The sequence below is a fragment of the Medicago truncatula genome, chromosome 7 (assembly GCF_003473485.1).
Source record: "Medicago truncatula cultivar Jemalong A17 chromosome 7, MtrunA17r5.0-ANR, whole genome shotgun sequence".
NCBI lineage: Eukaryota > Viridiplantae > Streptophyta > Magnoliopsida > Fabales > Fabaceae > Medicago > Medicago truncatula.
The window spans coordinates 25,283,410-25,303,003 of record NC_053048.1 but is presented as its reverse complement, the minus strand read 5'-3'; the positions used below and the strand labels follow the sequence as shown (position 1 = coordinate 25,303,003).

General features: G+C 32.9%; 3 protein-coding genes across 4 annotated transcripts; all 3 read left to right on the top strand.

The window, feature by feature from the left end:
- The first annotated feature begins 2,484 nt into the window (after window positions 1-2,484).
- On the top strand, window positions 2,485-9,289 carry LOC25498196 (peptidyl-prolyl cis-trans isomerase FKBP62). Of its 2 annotated transcripts, XR_005642944.1 has the most exons (14): window positions 2,485-2,771; window positions 2,860-2,946; window positions 4,425-4,685; window positions 4,777-4,851; window positions 4,936-5,016; window positions 5,163-5,357; window positions 5,456-5,548; window positions 5,651-5,823; window positions 7,994-8,116; window positions 8,203-8,349; window positions 8,433-8,560; window positions 8,688-8,826; window positions 8,944-8,988; window positions 9,019-9,289. XR_005642944.1 is itself a non-coding variant. In XM_013593076.3 (13 exons), the coding sequence occupies exons 1-12, from the start codon at window positions 2,603-2,605 to the stop codon at window positions 8,788-8,790; spliced, it is 1,635 nt and encodes a 544-aa protein (XP_013448530.1). In that variant the 5' UTR covers window positions 2,485-2,602; the 3' UTR covers window positions 8,791-8,826; window positions 8,944-9,289. The 2 variants fall into 2 exon arrangements, 1 of the variants encoding a protein (XP_013448530.1); XM_013593076.3 differs by having other exon boundaries at window positions 8,944-9,289.
- Window positions 9,290-10,269: 980 nt separating this feature from the next.
- LOC120576864 (metallothionein-like protein 4A) lies at window positions 10,270-10,877 on the top strand. Its single transcript, XM_039827452.1, has 2 exons — window positions 10,270-10,452; window positions 10,542-10,877. The coding sequence occupies exons 1-2, from the start codon at window positions 10,358-10,360 to the stop codon at window positions 10,696-10,698; spliced, it is 252 nt and encodes an 83-aa protein (XP_039683386.1). The 5' UTR covers window positions 10,270-10,357; the 3' UTR covers window positions 10,699-10,877.
- Window positions 10,878-15,389: 4,512 nt separating this feature from the next.
- LOC25498194 (40S ribosomal protein S8) lies at window positions 15,390-18,507 on the top strand. The gene is made up of 5 exons (XM_013593074.3): window positions 15,390-15,538; window positions 15,633-15,705; window positions 16,866-17,196; window positions 17,947-18,116; window positions 18,211-18,507. The coding sequence occupies exons 1-5, from the start codon at window positions 15,535-15,537 to the stop codon at window positions 18,284-18,286; spliced, it is 654 nt and encodes a 217-aa protein (XP_013448528.1). The 5' UTR covers window positions 15,390-15,534; the 3' UTR covers window positions 18,287-18,507.
- The last annotated feature ends 1,087 nt before the right edge of the window (window positions 18,508-19,594 follow it).

Here is a 19,594-nt window from a genome sequence, read left to right as displayed (position 1 = left end):
AAATCCACTTAAACATTTAAAAAAATCACAGGATCTTAAGAAAGTGTTTTTGACAAAGCATGTATAGGTTTTAAATTAAATCATATTGTTAACCTGTATTTTTAATATTTGTTTTCGACAGGAAAACTTTATAGTCGAAGCTAAGTTTATCTCTTGATGTTAATCCAGAAATAAGTTACTTCGATAAACTGTGATAGTCTTGACATATTCAAAATCATTCAATTTTCGACAGAAGAAATTCAAATTGTTGAGGAGGCAAGGTCAAAGGTCAAAGACATGTGGAGGCATGTTCATTTTGTCTAAAATATATGAGTTTCTCATAAGAAACATGGGTCACAAATGAAAAGTACAAAATTATTTGAAATTGCGATTATTCTGATTATTTGTTACACATTCAACAATCAAATTGACATTGACGGACGAAAAAATTACCAACAAAAATAATAACAATTAAATGAAATTTCTAAAAAAAAAAAAAATCAATTAAACTAAAGGCTTAATTACATAAATGATCCCTTAACTAATTATGAAATTTCATATTGGCCCTGTAATTAATTTTCGCTTCAATTTGGTCCCATAATTTATCTTCGTTAGTTAAATAAATCCAATTCAGTTAACTTTTAATTCCTTTAAACTACAACCATTAGATCATGCATGTTTATTACATTTAGGCTTAATTGCACTTTTGGACCCCTATCTTTCCAAAAGTTGAGGTTATGGACCCCTAACTAATTTAAATACAAAACAGCCCCCTATGTTTTGATTCTTTGACAGTTTTGGACCCCAAGTCCATTGTTGACTCGGTCAAGCTGACGTGGCACCCTAAGTGAGGTGTCACGTGTCATTTTTATTATTTTTTTTGCCATGGAGGTCCAAAACTGCCAAAGAATCAAAACATAGGGGGCTGTTTTGTATTTAAATTAGTTAGGGGTCCATAACCGCAACTTTTGAAAAGATAGGGGTCCAAAAGTGCAATTAAGCCTTACATTTAACAATGGACTACCAACACCTAACTTTTTTCTACTTTCTTCATCTTCTTCCTTTCACCTCTTCTTCATCTTCATCATCATCAACTTCATACATTCATCCAAAAATTCAAATAAACCCAGAAAAAAATCCAAAAAATGAAATTAAAAATTCTAACCCAAAATCATAATTTTCTTGATCATCTTTCCATTCTCAATTCTTTCTGATTATTCCATAATCCAAACTAAAAAATAAGCAACAAAAAAAAACACAAAATTCCACCCATTATTGAACCCAAAATTGATAGACTATACCGATTGTGCCTGAGCTCAAATAAACATATAATAGCCACTAGCATTGCACAACAACAGTAGCAATCACTCCTTAACTTCAACAACCATGGCAGCATCTTCTCTAACATCCTCATTCTACTCCTTCCCATTCACAACATCCCCCAAATCTTCTCACCTAATTCCCTTCTATTGTTCCTTTCATCTCAAACACCATACCCTCCATCTCAAATCACCGCCATCACTGTTTGTCTCAGCTTCAAGAGCTGCAACACCCACAACCTTGATTAAAATTGACAAATCCTCAATCTCTGCTACTCCCTCAGAGGTTCTTCCTTTTCGGGTTGGGCATGATTTTGAGCTCCATCAATTGAAACATGGTTACGCCTTAATGATAGAGGTTGTGAGGGTCATTACGAAGCATTACGAAGAAAGAAGAGACTACTGTGACAGTAGATGAAAACACGAGAGAGATTGAGAATAAAATAGGAATTAATTTGGTTTCTAGGTGAGGTTAATTTGAGAGTGCCCAGAAGAATAAATCAAAAAAGAAAAATAAACGAAATTAGATGAAAAAGAACAAGAGGTAGGTGATAACCATGATGTGGGGTGAATGATTGCTTCTTCTTCTTACGATTTGAGAAAGGGAAAATTGGGATATCTTAGGGATTTTGATTATATTCAAAAATGGAATGAAAGAGATATACCATGTACATCTGAAGAAGAAATTAGAGAGTGGGGGGTCAAGAATATAGAATGGCAGAATTTTGTATTTTTGGGTTTGATTTTGATTATGATTTTGAGTTGACATTTTTTATGTTATTTTTTGAATTTTTTCTGAGTTCATTTGATTTTTTTTTTATGAAATATGAAGTTGACGAAGATGAAGAAAAGGGGAAAGGAAGAAGAGGAAGAAAGGAGAAAAAAGTTAGGTGTTGGTAGTGCATTGTTAGATCTAAACACATGTATGATCTAATGATTGTAGTTTAAAGGGGTTAAAAGTTAACGGAATTGAATTTATTTGACTAACTGAGATAAATTATGAGACCAAATTGAAGCAAAAATTAATTATAGGACCAACATGGAATTTCATAATTAATTAAAGGACTATTTATGTAATTAAACCTAAAATTACAAACAAAAATAATAGTAACAATTAAATAAAATTTTCTAAAAAAAAAAACCAATTAAATTAAACTAACTAAAGAAAGGAAAAAAATGTTGACTATTGACACCAATCTGAAGCAAAGTCTTTCCCTTTAGAACTCTATCATCTCACTCTCACACAGACAAAGTAAGATCAAAAACCCATCTTCCTTCTCTACAAGTGCAAGATTCTGAACACGATGAACGACGACTTCGAAATTCCACAAGCTGAAGAAATGAACGAAGACTTCGATCTTCCAGAAGAGAAGGTAGGCGATGAGAGAGAAGTCGGCGATCGTGGTCTCAAGAAGAAGCTTCTCAAACTTGGTGAAGGTTGGGATACTCCTGAATCCGGTGATGAAGTTCAAGGTACCATTACGACGTTGTTTTCATCTCTTCAGCTTCGCGTTTTTCAATTTTCACTTTTAATTTATTAATTTATTATTAATTTTGATAGTTCACTACACTGGAACTTTGCTTGATGGAACTAAATTTGATTCAAGTCGTGATAGAGATTCTCCTTTCAGCTTCACGCTTGGACAAGGTTAGTTATGTCTTTTCACTTCTATTTCCAGCTTCAATTTATGTTAATTGTGTGAAAATCTATGAGGATCTTTGTGTTTAGGGCTTTAGTGTGGTTTCGTTGAAGCTTTTTGAGAAGCAGCTATAATTATAGTGTATTTTTTATTTTCCTAATGAAGAGGTTTTATGACAAATGTGAAATATACTTTATTAGGAAAAAGTTGTCCATTTTTAGGGAAAATTTGTTTATATTTATTTATTAGTCATTTTAAAATTTCAGTTGTTACATTAACTACTTATTTTGTAATTATATCATTGTATAATCAATTATTTTACATTTCCATTAAGAAAGAGAGAGATTAAATGATGTGTAAGGCCCAACACAACTAGGAATATCGACATTGTTACTAGGCTGGTTATCTTCCGTGGTTTCCCGCGTTCGAACTTGGGATCTTCCACTTTGTATGTGTGAGTTTATACTAGTGCTTCCTACTTCATCTACAGAACACAGAAAGAAAGAGATTATATGATGAGTGAAATTATGTTGTTAATCTTGGATAGTGGCGCAGAGCGTTTGGCCTCAAGATAGCGGGATAGTTGTTATTATGAAGACTAAAAAACAGTATACAAACCAAACATTAATACTCAAAAATAGAAATACAATGATAATTAACCTTTGTTATTTCTCACTAACATTAAAAATTATAATGCTATATAATTTAACTATTAATTGAAGTTCTAAAAGTAATCAAACTGGCAAAGTACAGAGAGGTGAAGCTGAAAACAAGGATTTAGTAGAAGAAGAGAGACCACAAGAAAACCAAGTGCGAAGTGGGCAGAGAACATTTCAGTTGCAGCCTCAGTCTATGTCTCTGCCACTGTAGCCTTCGCTAGAAATAACGGTATTCGTCATCAGAAACGTAAAGATGAACGACTGGTAGTCTGTTACAGAGAAGAGTGCAAAATGTGGCTCGCCTGCAAATCGCAGTGGACAGCAAGTCTGCTCCACGATTGTGCACAACCACACGTTGGATGTGGCTCGCCTGCAAAACACATTGCAGTGGACGGCAAGCCCGCTCAGCGATGCCACGATTGTGTGCGATTTCCCAGCGTTGGACAACATAGGAGTGGATCAATAAAAGATTAGGGTATATTTGAAACTTGATCATTGACCAAAGCTATTACTTGGGTTTTGATGATATTACTCTATTAAATGTTTCCTATTGTAATTGTTATTTTCTTAAGAAGTGTCGAGTAATTTGTGTTTTTAATATAATGAATTTTTTCATTTCATTATATACTTTTTCTTACATGCTTAGCTGAGTTCAACATGAAGTATCTTGGATTAAAATCAGCGTTCTTCAGAATATCTTGATAATTATAAAATATTTAACTAGTATAAGTAATGGCACACAATGTTTTAGTGAATTTCATATGTAATATGATTTGATAGGCTAAATATTTGAAAATTGCAATGGAATTCGTGTAACCGCTTTGCAGGGCAAGTAATTCAAGGATGGGATGAAGGTATTAAAACCATGAAGAAAGGTGAAAATGCACTCTTCACCATCCCTCCCGAGCTAGCTTATGGTGAATCTGGTTCACCTCCGACAATTCCTCCTAATGCGACGCTCCAATTTGATGTTGAGATGTTGTCTTGGACCAGTGTGAAGGACATATGTAAAGATGGTGGTATATTTAAGAGGATACTTAAAGAGGGGGAGAAATGGGAGAACCCCAAGGATCCTGATGAAGTATTGGGTATATATATAACCCAGTTTCTTTTCTTTGATGCCTGTATTATTAGTTAGTTTCTTAACTATTTAATTCATTTTACCCATTATCAACGCAGTTAATTATGAGGTTCGTCTGGAGGATGGAAAGGCTGTAGCAAAGTCTGATGGAGTGGAGTTCACTGTCAGTGAGGGTCAGTTAATGCCTGTAAATTTTTATAATAGACATTTTTGTATTTTTATGTCGGTATCTGAAATTTACGTTTAATCTATAATAGGTCATTATTGCCCTGCATTCTCAAAGGCTGTTAAAGCCATGAAGAAGGGAGAGAAAGTGATTTTGTTAGTAAAGCCTCAATGTAAGTTGTGTACAGAATATCAAATGCATTTTATACTTGTGACAGCATACTTCATAATATTTCCTTGTTTCTATTTATTATTATTAATATTATTATCATTATTTATGTATTCAAAAAGTATTATCCATTTCTTTGTTGTATCATAGATGGATTTGGTGAGAAGGGGAAGCCAGCGCATGGTGATGAAGGTGCAGTTCCACCAAATGCATCACTGCAGATTACACTTGAGTTGGTTTCTTGGAAGACTGTTTCAGATGTGACTAGTGACAAGAAAGTCATAAAGAAGATCCTCAAGGAAGGGGAAGGATATGAGCGTCCAAATGAAGGAGCCATCGTAAAATGTAATCGCTAATCAATGTGAAGGATGACTTTTGTTTTTACTTACGTATTTAGTACATTTTACTAATAATATTTTTTTCGTCATTTTGCACCTTCCTAGTGAAACTAATTGGTAAACTGCAAGATGGTACTGTCTTTTTTGAAAAGGGCCATGATGAAGAAGAGAAGCTGTTTGAATTCAAAACAGATGAGGGTAACTTGAGATCTGCATAAATTTTTACCCAATACCTATTCTTCTGAGTCCAGTATTTTCTTTTGGTTATTTTAATGTTTGATGTGTTGAAATTTGGAACAGAACAAGTCATTGATGGGCTTGATAAAGCTGTATTGACTATGAAGAAGGGTGAGGTAGCATTATTGATTATTGCTCCCGAGTATGCATTTGATTCATCACAGTCCCAGCAGGAGTTGGCTGTTCCTCCTAATTCAACCGTGTATTATGAAGTTGAGCTAGTGTCATATGAGAAGGTAAGTTAATAATAGAGTGGTACATTTAAGCTATGCTTTAATATTGCTTGTATTATATACTTTGTTATTTAGAAAAGCCATAACCTTGCGACTTTAACTAGATTGTAAAATGCTAGAGACTGACGACAGTGGACAGTAAGATAATTACAAAGTTTAACCCACTCAGGTTGGCCTGGTGGTGTTGGCTTGAGATCTTCGAGTGTGCTCCTCTCAAGATCTCAAGTTCGTTTCTCTCCGGTGCCAATTTTGGCGGGTTAATTTGGCTTCTTCAAACAAAAAAGATAATTACAAAGTTTATATCATAGCTGTACCGTCATATTTTTTTTGTTCAATTGCTCATTATTCATTTTTTTTACTGCCGTTATGACTTATGGTCAATGGACAATTTTCAAATCTTTGTAATCAATGTCATCAAACTCTAGATCCAGAGCACTGTAAATATAGGCCATGATGGGTTTTCAACCACATGGGAGTGTAGCTATGAAAGATAAAAAGTTGAATTATTTCTAAGCAAACTCTATAAATTGTAATACCAATCAAATATAAGATAACTACCTCCATTTAGCACCATCGGAGATTCTTCGTATCCTCCTTTCTTTTGCCTGATCTATTTCACGATAAATGAACTTTGTCACTATTATCTCATCTGAATCGACCATGCACAACCCTGTAATAAGGAATAAATACCCTTCAAGCCATTCAAAATACTTTTCTTTAACCCTTTTCTTAGTCTTTGCAAGTGTATTAGATCTCCATCGTTGGATGTAAGCATACCCATTAGTGTACCCTTATTATAATCAGGCATTCCAAGGTCAAGTAAGAGGTAGAAAAATGCATCATGCCAAACCCGTTCCTTTAATAAATCTATGCAAATAAGAAATAAGACCCATTCTTGAATATATGTAAGTTGTGATCTTGCATTTGTTTCTTATGGTATGGTATCTTTTCTAAATCTTCAATCATCACATCCCGGCCATCAATCTTGTTGACGACTAAATCACTTTCGTCGCATCCCTGCACAAATCCAAATATTTGAAGTGCTGCACCTAAGCTCGAAGCCTCATAACAGATAAGGCTTCACTGCCATATATGGCAGTAGCCTGTAAACTACTAGGTCTGGTTCCAAAGAGAGATTCCTGTTGTACTGTGATAGAACCCTGAGTTCCTGTACATGTGTTGGCCCAATTGTTGGGCCCAATCCACACAAGCACAACCTCTAGAAGCCTGTAGAAGCTGCGGGAATACAAACGGTTATAATAATTGTTGGAATTTAGGCAGAATTGCAGTTATTGAAGAGAGGGAAGTCTAGAGGGTCAGTCATTAAGAAGAGAATTTCAGTTATAAAAGAGGGGGGAGTCTAGAGGTAAGGCATTCAGAAAGTTTTTTAAGAGTTGTTTAGGAGAGAAGTTCTCTCTGGTCTAGGAGCTTAGCTCTGGTAGGAGTTCTCAGAACTCTGGTTTATCTTTTCAACTTTCTGTTTTCATCTTTGTAAGAGCTTTGAGCTCATCACTTTCCAGTTAAATAAATACAGTTTTGCTTTCAAATTCGGGGTTCTATCATACTGGTTAGAACCGACATGCCCGTTTTAAAAGATCACCCTGCTCCGTAAGAAGTTAGAGATGCAGCAGAAAATAAGAGAGAGCAATTTACCCTTATTGTGGTTAGATCTGATCTGTCATCATTAAAATGTTATGTGATCAATTGCTAAAAACTAGTTTCGTACCAACACATTTTTTAGATCGTGTACCTCAAACATGCTGCCATGTATTAGAAAGTTATTTATGCTTTGTTGATTCCTTTATGTTCACACTTGTTTTATTAAAATTCACATACTTGGTTTAGTGGCTGGGGCAGGGGAGTTAAGGACTGGACTGATGAGTAGGCCAAGGCTTCAATCCCCACTCCCAATATAACTCTATCAATTACTAACAATATTAACATTGGCCTTTTAAAAATGAATAATTCATATTCTTGGTTTTATATTGGGGTGGGGGGAGTTAAGGAGCGGATTGATAAGTAGGTCAAGGGTTCAATCCCCACTCCCAATATATTCTATCAATTACCAACAAGATTAACATTGGCTGTTTTGTTTAAAAAAGATTAATTCATATTCTTGGTTGTATACTTTGGCAATCTATTTCTTGTATTCGTAATCTTTTTCTTCTCTCAGGAGAAGGAGTCTTGGGATATGAATACTCAGGAGAAAATTGAAGCTGCTGGTAAGAAGAAAGAAGAAGGGAATGTTTTGTTTAAAGCCGGTAAATATGAAAGAGCTTCCAAAAGATATGACAAGGTATTTTGAGAAACAATTCATTTGTTTACTCTTTCAATTAACGCATCTTCTGTGACAAAATTTTTGTTGCTGAAACTTGACTACAGGCTGCGAAGTACATAGAGTATGATTCCTCCTTCAGCGAGGAAGAGAAAAAGCTGTCGAAGACCTTGAAGATTGCCTCTTATCTTAACAACGCTGCTTGCAAGTTGAAGTTGAAAGAGTACAAAGATGCAGAGAAATTGTGTACTAAGGTACTGAACTGTTTCTTAATTCGTTAGAAATCACTAATCTTTCTCTGCATAAAAAAATGATAATTTTTGGTGTGGATTGATAGGTGTTGGACATTGAGAGCACAAATGTTAAAGCCCTCTATAGAAGGGCCCAAGCAAGTATGCAGTTAACTGACTTGGATTTGGCCGAAATTGACATCAAAAAAGCTCTTGAGGTTGACCCTGACAACAGGTATATGCGCTGGATAAATCTCTGTGATTCTTAGCTATTTACTGAGACTAGTTTTGATTTCTGGAAATAGTTCATTCTGCTCACCCGTTGTATGGTCTGCAATGTAACTGTTCTTAATATGAATCAGGGAAGTAAAGCTGGAGTACAAGAATTTGAAGCAAATGGTAAAGGAGTACAATAATAAGCAGGCAAAATTCTATGGAAATATGTTCGGCTTGAGAAAGGCTTGATCCTGATAGAAATTTTAGCATGCCATTATGTTTCAAGTATGTTCCTTTTATAGTATTAATTAATTAATTGCCAATTTATTATTCTTTTGCTGCTTGTTTTATTAGGCAAGTTTGAAAAACATGTTTACTTTTTGGGCTGTGTCAAACATGCAGAAACCTACTATAGACGCTACTGAATCCGTGATTATTGACAACAAAATCCGATCAAGTTGAGTATCTGACAACAAAATCCGATCAAGTTGAGTATCTGTCTTCCATGGGTTTTTGATCGTCATTGTATCATTTATGGTTTATGGATTATGGGAAAAAATGGCGTTGGAAAAAAATGGTGTTGGACGTTCATTTCGTATTTCATATTTGAGTTAACATAATTGACTTGATTTGCTTTGATTTGATTTATCCCCATCTACTGTAGTGATTGTATAAGAACTATTAGTGATGAAAACGGGCTAAGCTAAGGATTGTTTAAAGTTTAATGTTAAACGTTTTATTTCATTCATATTTGGCTGCAATATTTTGTTTTCCATTGATTTCTTAGTAAATATATGATATTATAGTGTGAAATCGCCAAACATGGTGTTTGGAGAGCTGCTAACATGGACTATTTCCTCCGAAAACAATTGAGTTCCATTCATGTAGTTGTTTAGTTCATTTTTCGAACGTCTCATTGACGACTTGATCATTAGTGGGACTTCCCTAACGAATTCATGAAGTTTACTTTATAGGCCTCTTACATTGCTCAATTCTATCGGATCATAACTTCCGGTATCACAATTTATCTAGTGTTACGACTCAATTGTTATTTTATGGATGACAGCGTAACTCCCGATCGGCTTATTTAAGAAGTTGAGTCATTCGAGAGGCGTCTCGGCTTATTTAAGAAGTTGAGTCATCTGAGAGGCGTCTCACCAGTCGCCACTGGCTTGATGATTGGGATGCCCGAAGTTACATATCAATATTCGATAAGATGGGTAAATCTAGAGCTTTTTCCGTCCGGATAGGTAAATTTGTAGCAGTTTTTTTGAATCATGAGCAGTTAATAAGAACCATGAGGTGGAAAATGAAACTCTAAATCGATAGTAGACCGTTTAGCGATAAATATATATATATACTTGAGAAGTAATAGGTGAAAATAATATGATCTACTACCGTTGATGAAGTAAATCAAAGTGTTGAATAGAACTCTTGGTCAAAAACAAGAATATGATCAACGTGTTGAAATCAAGTGTACGAGGAAACTTTAGAAGACACGAGGTTTTACCTCTGCATATAATAACTTGAATTCATCACACAATATCTTCTTCTGCAACATTCAGGGTGGTCCTTATCCAAAGTTTGTACGTGGAAATCATATGAAGAATTGAACTTGAAATGGTTGCCACTTACTACCTTAAGGTGACATTTGGCACATTGTATATTCTTATCATTGCTATATGCATGTACTAGTCTTTTAAGTTCCATCAAAATCTATATATACATAAGGGATTCAAGAAATATTGAAAACCATCAAAGTAGTATTATTATAACTAAGAAGCAGTTGAGAGAGAAATAAGAAAAAAAAAAAATAATGGCAGATACAAGAGAAACAGTAGTGAGAAGTGTTGCAGTTTGTGATAACAGCTGTGGCTGCACAGTTCCTTGCGCTGGTGATTCCACTTGCAGGTCCTTTTGAACTATAATTTCTTGAGAAATCTTATTCATCATCTAATATTAATTAAAATTAACCATCTTAGTCTCTTTAATTAATACAGGTGCACAAATAGTGAGGGTGGTGCAAATATCAACCACTCTACATGTCCATGTGGAGAACACTGTGAGTGTAACCCATGTAGCTGTCCCAACACTGTTGTTGCTGGAACTGGTTGCAGATGTGGCACAACCTGTACATGTGCCTCTTGCCGCAGTTGAAATGAGTCAATGAGTTTGTGTGGTTTTGTACTTTCTCTATTAGCCTCATCCATATGTGAAATGGTTTTTGTAGTTTCTATAATAAGCTAAGTAACCATGGCATTACTCAATGTTATGCCTATGGTTTGTTGTTGTACTTGAATAATTGAATAAGAATACGTGGATTTAGTTTTTAATAATTTTGGAAATTATTTATATTGAGTAACCATTGTTTGGTATAACCGAAATTAATTACTATTGATGAGCATGAGTGGAGGAAGCTAAAAAGAAATTACAAAACAACTGGCAATTCACACAAAGTTAGAGTTTGGATCCCTACAACAGCTCCATATAGAGTGCAATCACGGTGGAGACTCTATTTTAAAGATAGAAAACCTAATCTCTATTGTACGAGATAGTTGCTGTAGGAAATCCAGTCCAAAAAGTTAATTAAAAATGAATCGAGATTGATAGATATTATGACAAACATCCAAAAATGACACTTATTTTCAATTGTATAGTAAAAATAATGTGACCCCTTGATTAGGATGAAGGGGTTAATGAACTCCATCAAATAAATAATTGTTTGGGAGAATTAAGTTAATTTTAGTGAAATAATTATCTGTTAGACTTTACTTATTTTGCGATCGAACTTCAGATTATTAGGAATTTTTTGATTTTCAGTAAAATAACATTGGTAAGACTTAACGTATCAATTTGATTTTTGGTGAAATAATTATTGGTTAGATTTTACTTATCTCGCGACCGAATTTCAGGTTATTAAGATCAATTTGAGGTTACTAAAATCAATTTAATTTATGATGAAATAAAGACTTTACTTATTTCGCGATCGAACTCTAGATTACTAGACTCCTTCATCTATGAACCAAAGCATTAACATAAAAAAAAATATCAAAGGCCCCAAATTTTTGGATCATAAAAAAATTATATAGTAAAAAAATGTTTTTAATATGATCAAAATATTCCCTAAAAAAAAGGATCAAAATATATTTGTCTTTCCCAATTCTCGTATTGTAATTCTAACTATGTGAAGAAGAATCAATCAAATCAGTAGAGATGAAGAGGAAACATAATGAAAGTTAATAAACTGATCAAGAAACTGATTATGAAGAGCAAATTTCATGTAGTTATTCTTGTCACAATCTTAAACAAAGAATCCAAGTTATGAAGTTATGTTTGTTCACTTGAAAATTGGGGTATTGGTTGTGATCTTTGTGCCAAAGAGGTTAAAGAATCTTCCTAGGAAAGCTGGGAAATGAAGAGTGCTTCAATAAAACTAGTTGGTTAAACTAATTGTTTGCAAATGAGTTATTGTGTCTATGATGAGATACAAGTCAATCAATGGGACTCGAGAATAGTGTTTGTTGTTCCTAATTAAGATGTTTGAGGAATCTAAATTAAGGTTTGTGTGTGTTAAAGTATACTTCATTCCATTGAAGCCCTAATAAATACTCATTTGCCCTATACAAACGTTCCAAGATTTAAATACAACTCTCGTAGTTTGTTGCAACTTAATTTTTTATTGACTCTGTCAAGTGTCAACTAAAGCAAGAAGGTTTGTTTTGTACAACTTTACTGTATGCTCAGATCATGTTTCAATTAAAAACCTCCAAACATCTCAGTATGTTCTAGGAGCTTAAAAAAACTTCTATATGTTGGTGAATACCTTAATTATGTAACACTTAAATGCAATGCACTTCTTTCAAAATCAATATTGAATTATTGCAAAGATGCTTGTTTGAGAGTAGTACTAGGTTTTCATTTAGTTAGGATTCAAATTAATTCTAGTGTTGTTTGTGATACTGGTATGGAAGCCTATATGAGATTGTGGAATTATATTTGTGATACACTTCATTCAATTTTGCAGTACATAATTCTATTTTCTTTGGAGACTTTCACCTTTCTGCATTATACATCCATTAGCATTAGCATTAGAGGGGAAACATTAGCATTGTATTTTATTTCAGTTTTAGTTGTTTTGTAATCTTCTCCTTTTTACTCTTAGTGATATAAAAGGGGAACCATTAGAATTGTATCTTCTCAGTTGATCAATTCAATAGAATGAAGAATATTCAATAATCTCTTTTGTCAAATTGTCAATTGCATTTTCGATACCTCTTCGAAAATGTGAGTTCTACGATTGTAAAGATAATAGAGTCAAAAACTACAAATTTAAACCTTAATTTAGAACTAGTTCTATAGACAAAAATAATCATGGTCTAACATCAACCAATTTTAGTCGCAACAAAACGAATTCACAAATTTATTTATTTATTTATTTTAAAAAAGTCAACAATGCAATTCACACAATTCAACATGACTCAACCATATATCTAAATTTTGAACTAAATACGTTAATTATTGTGATACAAATGTCTCTAATAAGAAGACCGGAGAGAGTACTAATTTACCAACACCCGTCGTAAAACGTAACTCTCCAATCCAAGTTGTTTTAGCACTGGTATTAACAAAGAATATATATATATTGTGGTGAATTAACAAAGAATCTTACATCACTTTAGGGGATTTTACAAATTGCTACTTATAATTTCCAAAAAGAAGCTTTTATTTTGGTACTTTGATCCCAACAAATTAATAGAATAGACCTTATTTCAATATATCGATTGCATTCTTACATCATTGATGCACCCATTCCTGTATTAAACTATTGTATGGTGTAGAATTTATCTTTAAAATACAAGGAGAAACAACTTTCAGAACATAACATTTTCTGTTTTCAGGTTGATATTTGATACTAAAAAATGCTATTAGAATCCATGTCTAAACACTATACTAAATTCATATCCAAACAGATACAATTTAGTGAACAATGTATGCACCAAAAGAATGCATAATATAAAGCAACAAGATCTCATCAAATAACTTGGGCTGCAACGGATTGAAAATATACTTCTCATAATTTATATTCATCCTACCTTTCCTTCTCCAATACTTGTTACTATATCAATTGCATAAACTTCATTTTCTTCAAACTCAGCGTCATCAACCCTTGTATCTTATGGATTAGAGATACTAAGCACAACCTTGTTCCCATCAATCACAAACTACTTCCTTCATTTGGTATGTGTTCGAAATCCAACCCTGTAAAAGCAACATTGTTAAATAAATACGAGGGAGTGGTTTTCTGTCCATTGTAGTCCTATCGGGATCGGGGAATTATTCACTAATTACAAACAAAGGATATCTGGTTCACAAAAAAGGATAAGCACGTAAAAATTATGCACATGTTTGTCGTGGATTAAAAAACACGATTTTTTACTTTATATTTCAAAAAACATTTTTTTAAAAAAATTTACTGAAAAATAGTAGAAGTTATTTTAAATTCAATTGTTATAAATTAAATGAGTAATTTAAACATTCACTAACTTAGGGGTGTATTGGATTAGGATTTTAAAAGATTATTTTAATAAAAAAAGTCTTTAAGATTTTAAAAGATTGTGTGAGATTGTATTGATTCTGTGAGATTTTAAAAGACTTTTTATGTAAAAGACTTTATACACTCAAGATTTTAAAGGATTTATCACACTGACTTTTAAGGATTTCAAAGGATTTTATGTGATTTTAAAATTTCAAAAGATTCAATGAATTTTAGTGGAAAAAGAACAAACTTACAAGCGTGAATGATAAAAATAATGAACAAATAAATTCTAACGTTTGAATAAAGAAAAATAAAACCAATAAAAAATTCTTTTACTATTGATTTTCAAATTTTAAGAATTTTATGGATTTTATAAGATTTTAAGGGACTAAAAAACACTCTAACACATTATTTACAAATCGGTTGAGTTACACGAGTTTACCGAATGTTAACTTAGTCAAACTCGTTAAACCTTCCAATTTTACCAGAAACCGATTTTACCTCAGAGTTAACACGATTTTTGTACCTAAAAACGTAAACTCGGTAATCTCGGAGAGTTAACACTCGATTTGCGGAACATTGAGTACGACATACTCTCTATCATAATATTCTCAATACAATTTTTAATTTTTTATGAGATAGTGAGAAGGAGAGAGAAGGGATGAGAGATGAGAGAGAGAGAGAGAGAGAGAGAGAGAGAGAGAGAGAGAGAGAGAGAATGGAGAGATAGAGAAACAAAGAGAGAATAGGGAGGGGGAGGGAGAGAGAGAGAAAGGAGAAGAAAGAGATAGTAACTTTTAAAAGAAAAACAATCTCAAGAAATCTCATCTTTTCATGAAAGACTTTTTCTTGTTAAAATTACACTACAAAATCCCACAAAATCCATCAAAATCCAATTTATTAAACAATCTTTCGAAATTTGAATGATTTTGAATACCACAAGACTTTTTTTAAGCGATGAAAAGTCTTGATTGAATACCTCAAGACTTTTTTAAAATGACAAAGAGTCTTGATTGAATACCACAAGACTTTTTTTAAGTTGCAAAAAGTCTTGATTGAATACCACAAGACATTTTCATAATTAAAAAGTCTTTTATAATCCCATAGAATCCTAATCCAATACATCCCCCTTATATTTTAAAATGAGTAATTTATGAAAAGCTATTAATATCTTATCTTTTAAGCCTTTTTTGATGTTTTATTATCTAGAAATTAGAATGATTTAAACCAATTATTTGATGATTTTATTTACAAAATTCTTTGTTAAAAAACTTTGGGCTTATAATAGACCCATGATTGTGGGCTTTGTCTGCATACCCATTGTGTAGGCCCAATGGATTGCATCTAGGGTTTGATATAAGTGATTAGGGTTTTTATTGCAAAACACAGTCGTCGACACACAGAAACAGAGAGAGGGAGAGGAAGAGGGTGAGGCAGAGAGAGCAAGCTTCATCAAGATGGGTATGATTCATTTCTCTGTTCTTGGATCTGTTTCTCAGTAAATTCAACGTGTATGAACTATTTGTTGGAGCTCTCATGTGTTGTTTTTGAACAGGTATTTCCAGGGATTCCATGCACAAGAGGCGTGCCACTGGTGGCAAGAAGAAGAGCTGGAGAAAGAAGCGAAAGTAATTCTCTTTTCCTCTCTGTACTAAAATTATTAATTTGATTTTCAATTATCAGATCCACCTTGTTTTTTGTTTTTCCAATTTTGTACTTCATTATTCAAATGCGGAATTTAAATTGTTAATTACTATAGATTATAGATTATGAATTTAAATTAATGTTATTCAATATTGAAACCTGATTGGGTAAACAGCTTATAGCACAAGTGCTTATCATGACAAGTACTTACATAAGCTATTTTTGTAGAACAAGATCAAATAAAATTAAGATTTTTTCAAATGCCATCTGTGAGAACTTATGAAATTAAGCTGAAAAAGTTTATTGAAAGTGTCATAAGTTAGTTTTCGTAAGTTCACCTAGGGCCTGATTCAATTGGCTTATTTTAGAGCTTATGAAATATAGCTTATGCTAATAAATAAGTTTTTTTTTTCTGTTGATTCATAAGTTCTCACTAATCTAATTTGTATCTTCTTGATAAGCTGTTTTTTTTTATTAAGTACCTTTACAAGCTTATGAATAATACACATAAGCTTATTTATTTGCATATGCTGTTTTGCATAAGCTCAAAAATAAGCCAATCCAAACTAAACAGTCTCACAAAACTTATAACCGTTGATAAGCTCAAATTGCCCAGTCAAAACAGGTTTTAATGTGTTTTAAATTCTTATTCTCATTGTGCTTCCTTGGATGAGCTTGTCTTTATTTATTGCCACCCTGAATTAGTTTTAAATGATATATGAAGTTTGTCTATTTTTCGTTGTAATGAAGATGAATCATATTTAAATGATATACAAAGTTTGTCTATTTGTTTTTAATTGTAATGAAGATGAATACTGATATACTGATAAAAATACAAAGAGGAGGTTTACCTACAGGGAAGATGATAGATCCTCTATAATTAAGAAACAAAATGTAAACAGAGCTGCTGAGTATTAATACTAACATTGCTATCCTATCTCATAAGTTCCTGCAAACAAATTAGTATGATCAATACAAGTTGCCAGTCTTTCCTTTTAAATGTGATTAGGATCTTCTCTTTGCACCTTTAATTAGATTAAAATTTCAATAGTTTTTCGGATATGCTGACTCTCTTTTGGTGATGATATACTGATCCTAGTTAATTATTCTTTAAATTTATGATGTTTTTGTCGGGGTTGTATAGGTATGAGCTTGGTCGCCAGCCAGCCAACACTAAGCTTTCTAGCAACAAGACAGTCAGGAGGATCCGTGTCAGAGGTGGCAATGTGAAATGGAGAGCACTTAGATTGGACACCGGAAATTTCTCGTGGGGTAGTGAGGCAGTGACTCGCAAGACTCGTCTTCTGGATGTGGTTTACAATGCCTCAAACAATGAGCTTGTTCGTACTCAGACTCTGGTTAAGAGTGCCATTGTCCAAGTTGATGCTGCACCATTCAAGCAGTGGTATCTTCAGCACTACGGTGTTGAAGTTGGTAGGAAAAAGAAAACAGCAGCCAAGAAGGATTCTGCAGAGGTGATAGTTTTTGAAATTTTCATGTTATATATGTTTGTATGCTGTATGATATATGCTTTCAGTTATGGTGTGCCTTTTTAAATATCTAACTTTGAAAACTGTATATTTTGTGCTGAAATTGTTAGTAGTTGCTAGACTTGTTGTTTTAATGGATATATTATGTGTTTCTTAATGGCATGTTATTGAAAGTTCACATTTTGTTTCATGTTTAGTTTATCATTAATTCTGTGTATCTTAATTGCATGTTATCAAAGTTCATAATTTGTTCCAATCTTGATATTAATAACCCATGTTTACCATTAAGGGGTAAATTTTCATTTTTATTGGATATATTATGGGTATCCGAATGGCTTGTTCTTGAAACTTTATAATTTGTTCCACTCTTTATATGAAAACCTATGTTTAGTTTACCATTAAGGGGTACCTTAAGTTATCCTTTTTATTTGATATTGGATATATTCTGTTTTTCTTAATGGCATGTTCTCAGAAGTTTGTGATTTGTTCCAATCTTTATATGATTAACCCATGTTTATCATTATGGGTAAATTATAATTTTTATTGGATATATTATGTGTTTCTTGACAGCATGTTCTCAAAAGTTCATATTGTGTTCCACTTTTTATATGTATAACCTATGTTTACCAACTTAAAGTTGTCATTTTGTGGATTAAATTGGCCTGCATTCTACTTTTTAGTAGTTGACCCTAATCTCACTGATATCAATTTTCTGATCTTTTGATTTGAACCCAGGAGGCTGAAGTTGTTGCTGAAGAAGTTAAGAAAAGTAGCCATGTGCAGAGAAAACTTGAGCAGCGTCAGAAAGATAGGCAACTTGATTCCCACATCGAAGAGCAGTTTGGTGGTGGACGTTTGCTTGCCTGCATTTCATCACGCCCTGGTCAATGTGGCAGGGCTGATGGGTATGTATAACTCACCTTGTCTCCGCATATTTTTTGGGAAACTCCATCTTTGTTTTTGTTGTTCACTGTACTTTTTTCATGTGATTTCCAATAGGTACATTCTTGAAGGCAAGGAGCTGGAGTTTTACATGAAGAAATTACAGAAAAAGAAGGGAAAGAGTGCTGCTTAATTGAAGTGTTTTTCAATTTATATATGACTTCGTTTGTTTCTCTTAGATACTGATATTTGGAACCATTCAAGTTTATGTTTTTTTTTGGTTGAGTGTTAATTGGACACCTGGTACTAGTTTTATCCAAATTTTGCTCTTTAATTACCGGAGTTTAATGTTTTGCAGCTGTTAGTTGGACACCACTAGTTATTTATGCAAATTTAGCTCCTATATTATTCTTATTACTGATATTCTACTACTGTTTTTTGTTTTGGAATTATTAGCTGATCACTTTTACACGTAGGTTTTGCCAGAATTAAGTCGATGATTAGGATTTGGATTTAAATTCACAACTTTTTGTCACGGTCCATGATAACGGGCAGACAAAGTAATCATTATTCAAGTTTAGAATTTTACTGCAAATAGATTTTGGTATTATATCTTAGTCAAGTTTTGCTAAGATATAAAGAAAATTGATTTGCTAGAATTTCACCTTGATCCTTATTGTATTTTTCACTTAAATTATGTTTAGCAATTTTTCAATTTCTGGTAGTTGTAGACTGATAGTAATTTAAGGAAATTAAGTTGAAATCTTCACTTATGTTTACATTGTTAAACTACCGTATCATAAGGAAAGAAAATCCCCTGAATTGTCCCCTTCATTTGCTAGTGAGTTCTTCGTTTTCCAACCCAAGAGTTACATAACATGTTATTGAATGACATAAATCTTCTCCTCTTTGCTTTGCTGACTTGTGATAATAATCGAAGATATTTGAAAATCTGTATTTTTGCTTTTGTCAAATTTAAGTGTTTTTTTTAATAGCTTTGTTGTTATACATCTTTGTAACTAGAGCTGTCAAAATGGGCCGGTTCGTTTAGCCCGATTAATTATAGGGCTTGAGTCTTAAATATTGAGTTTGAATTTTAATAGGGCTTTTTAGCCTGGCCCTAAAAAGTTCGCTACCCGTTAGGGCTAGCCCGCATAACAAAAAAAATCCTATAAATTATATATATTTTTCAAATAATTCTTTAGTTAGTTGATTCTTTACTTAGTTGATTATCAAAGTAATAAATAAAAGTGAAAATTCAATGAATTAACACAACTATACATGTAATATAAAATTATATTTACTCGTTTCGTTATTTATAATTTTAAAGATCGAATATATAAATATCTATAACCATAACGTATCTAATTTATTTAAAATTGTTTTCCTCGCCGTTTTAGTTTACGACGTTTGTACGAAAATGTTTACAATTTATTTTGTTCTAGGCATTATTTAAACATATTAAAAATATTATTTATAAAAAAAAAATTATAGGAGTATT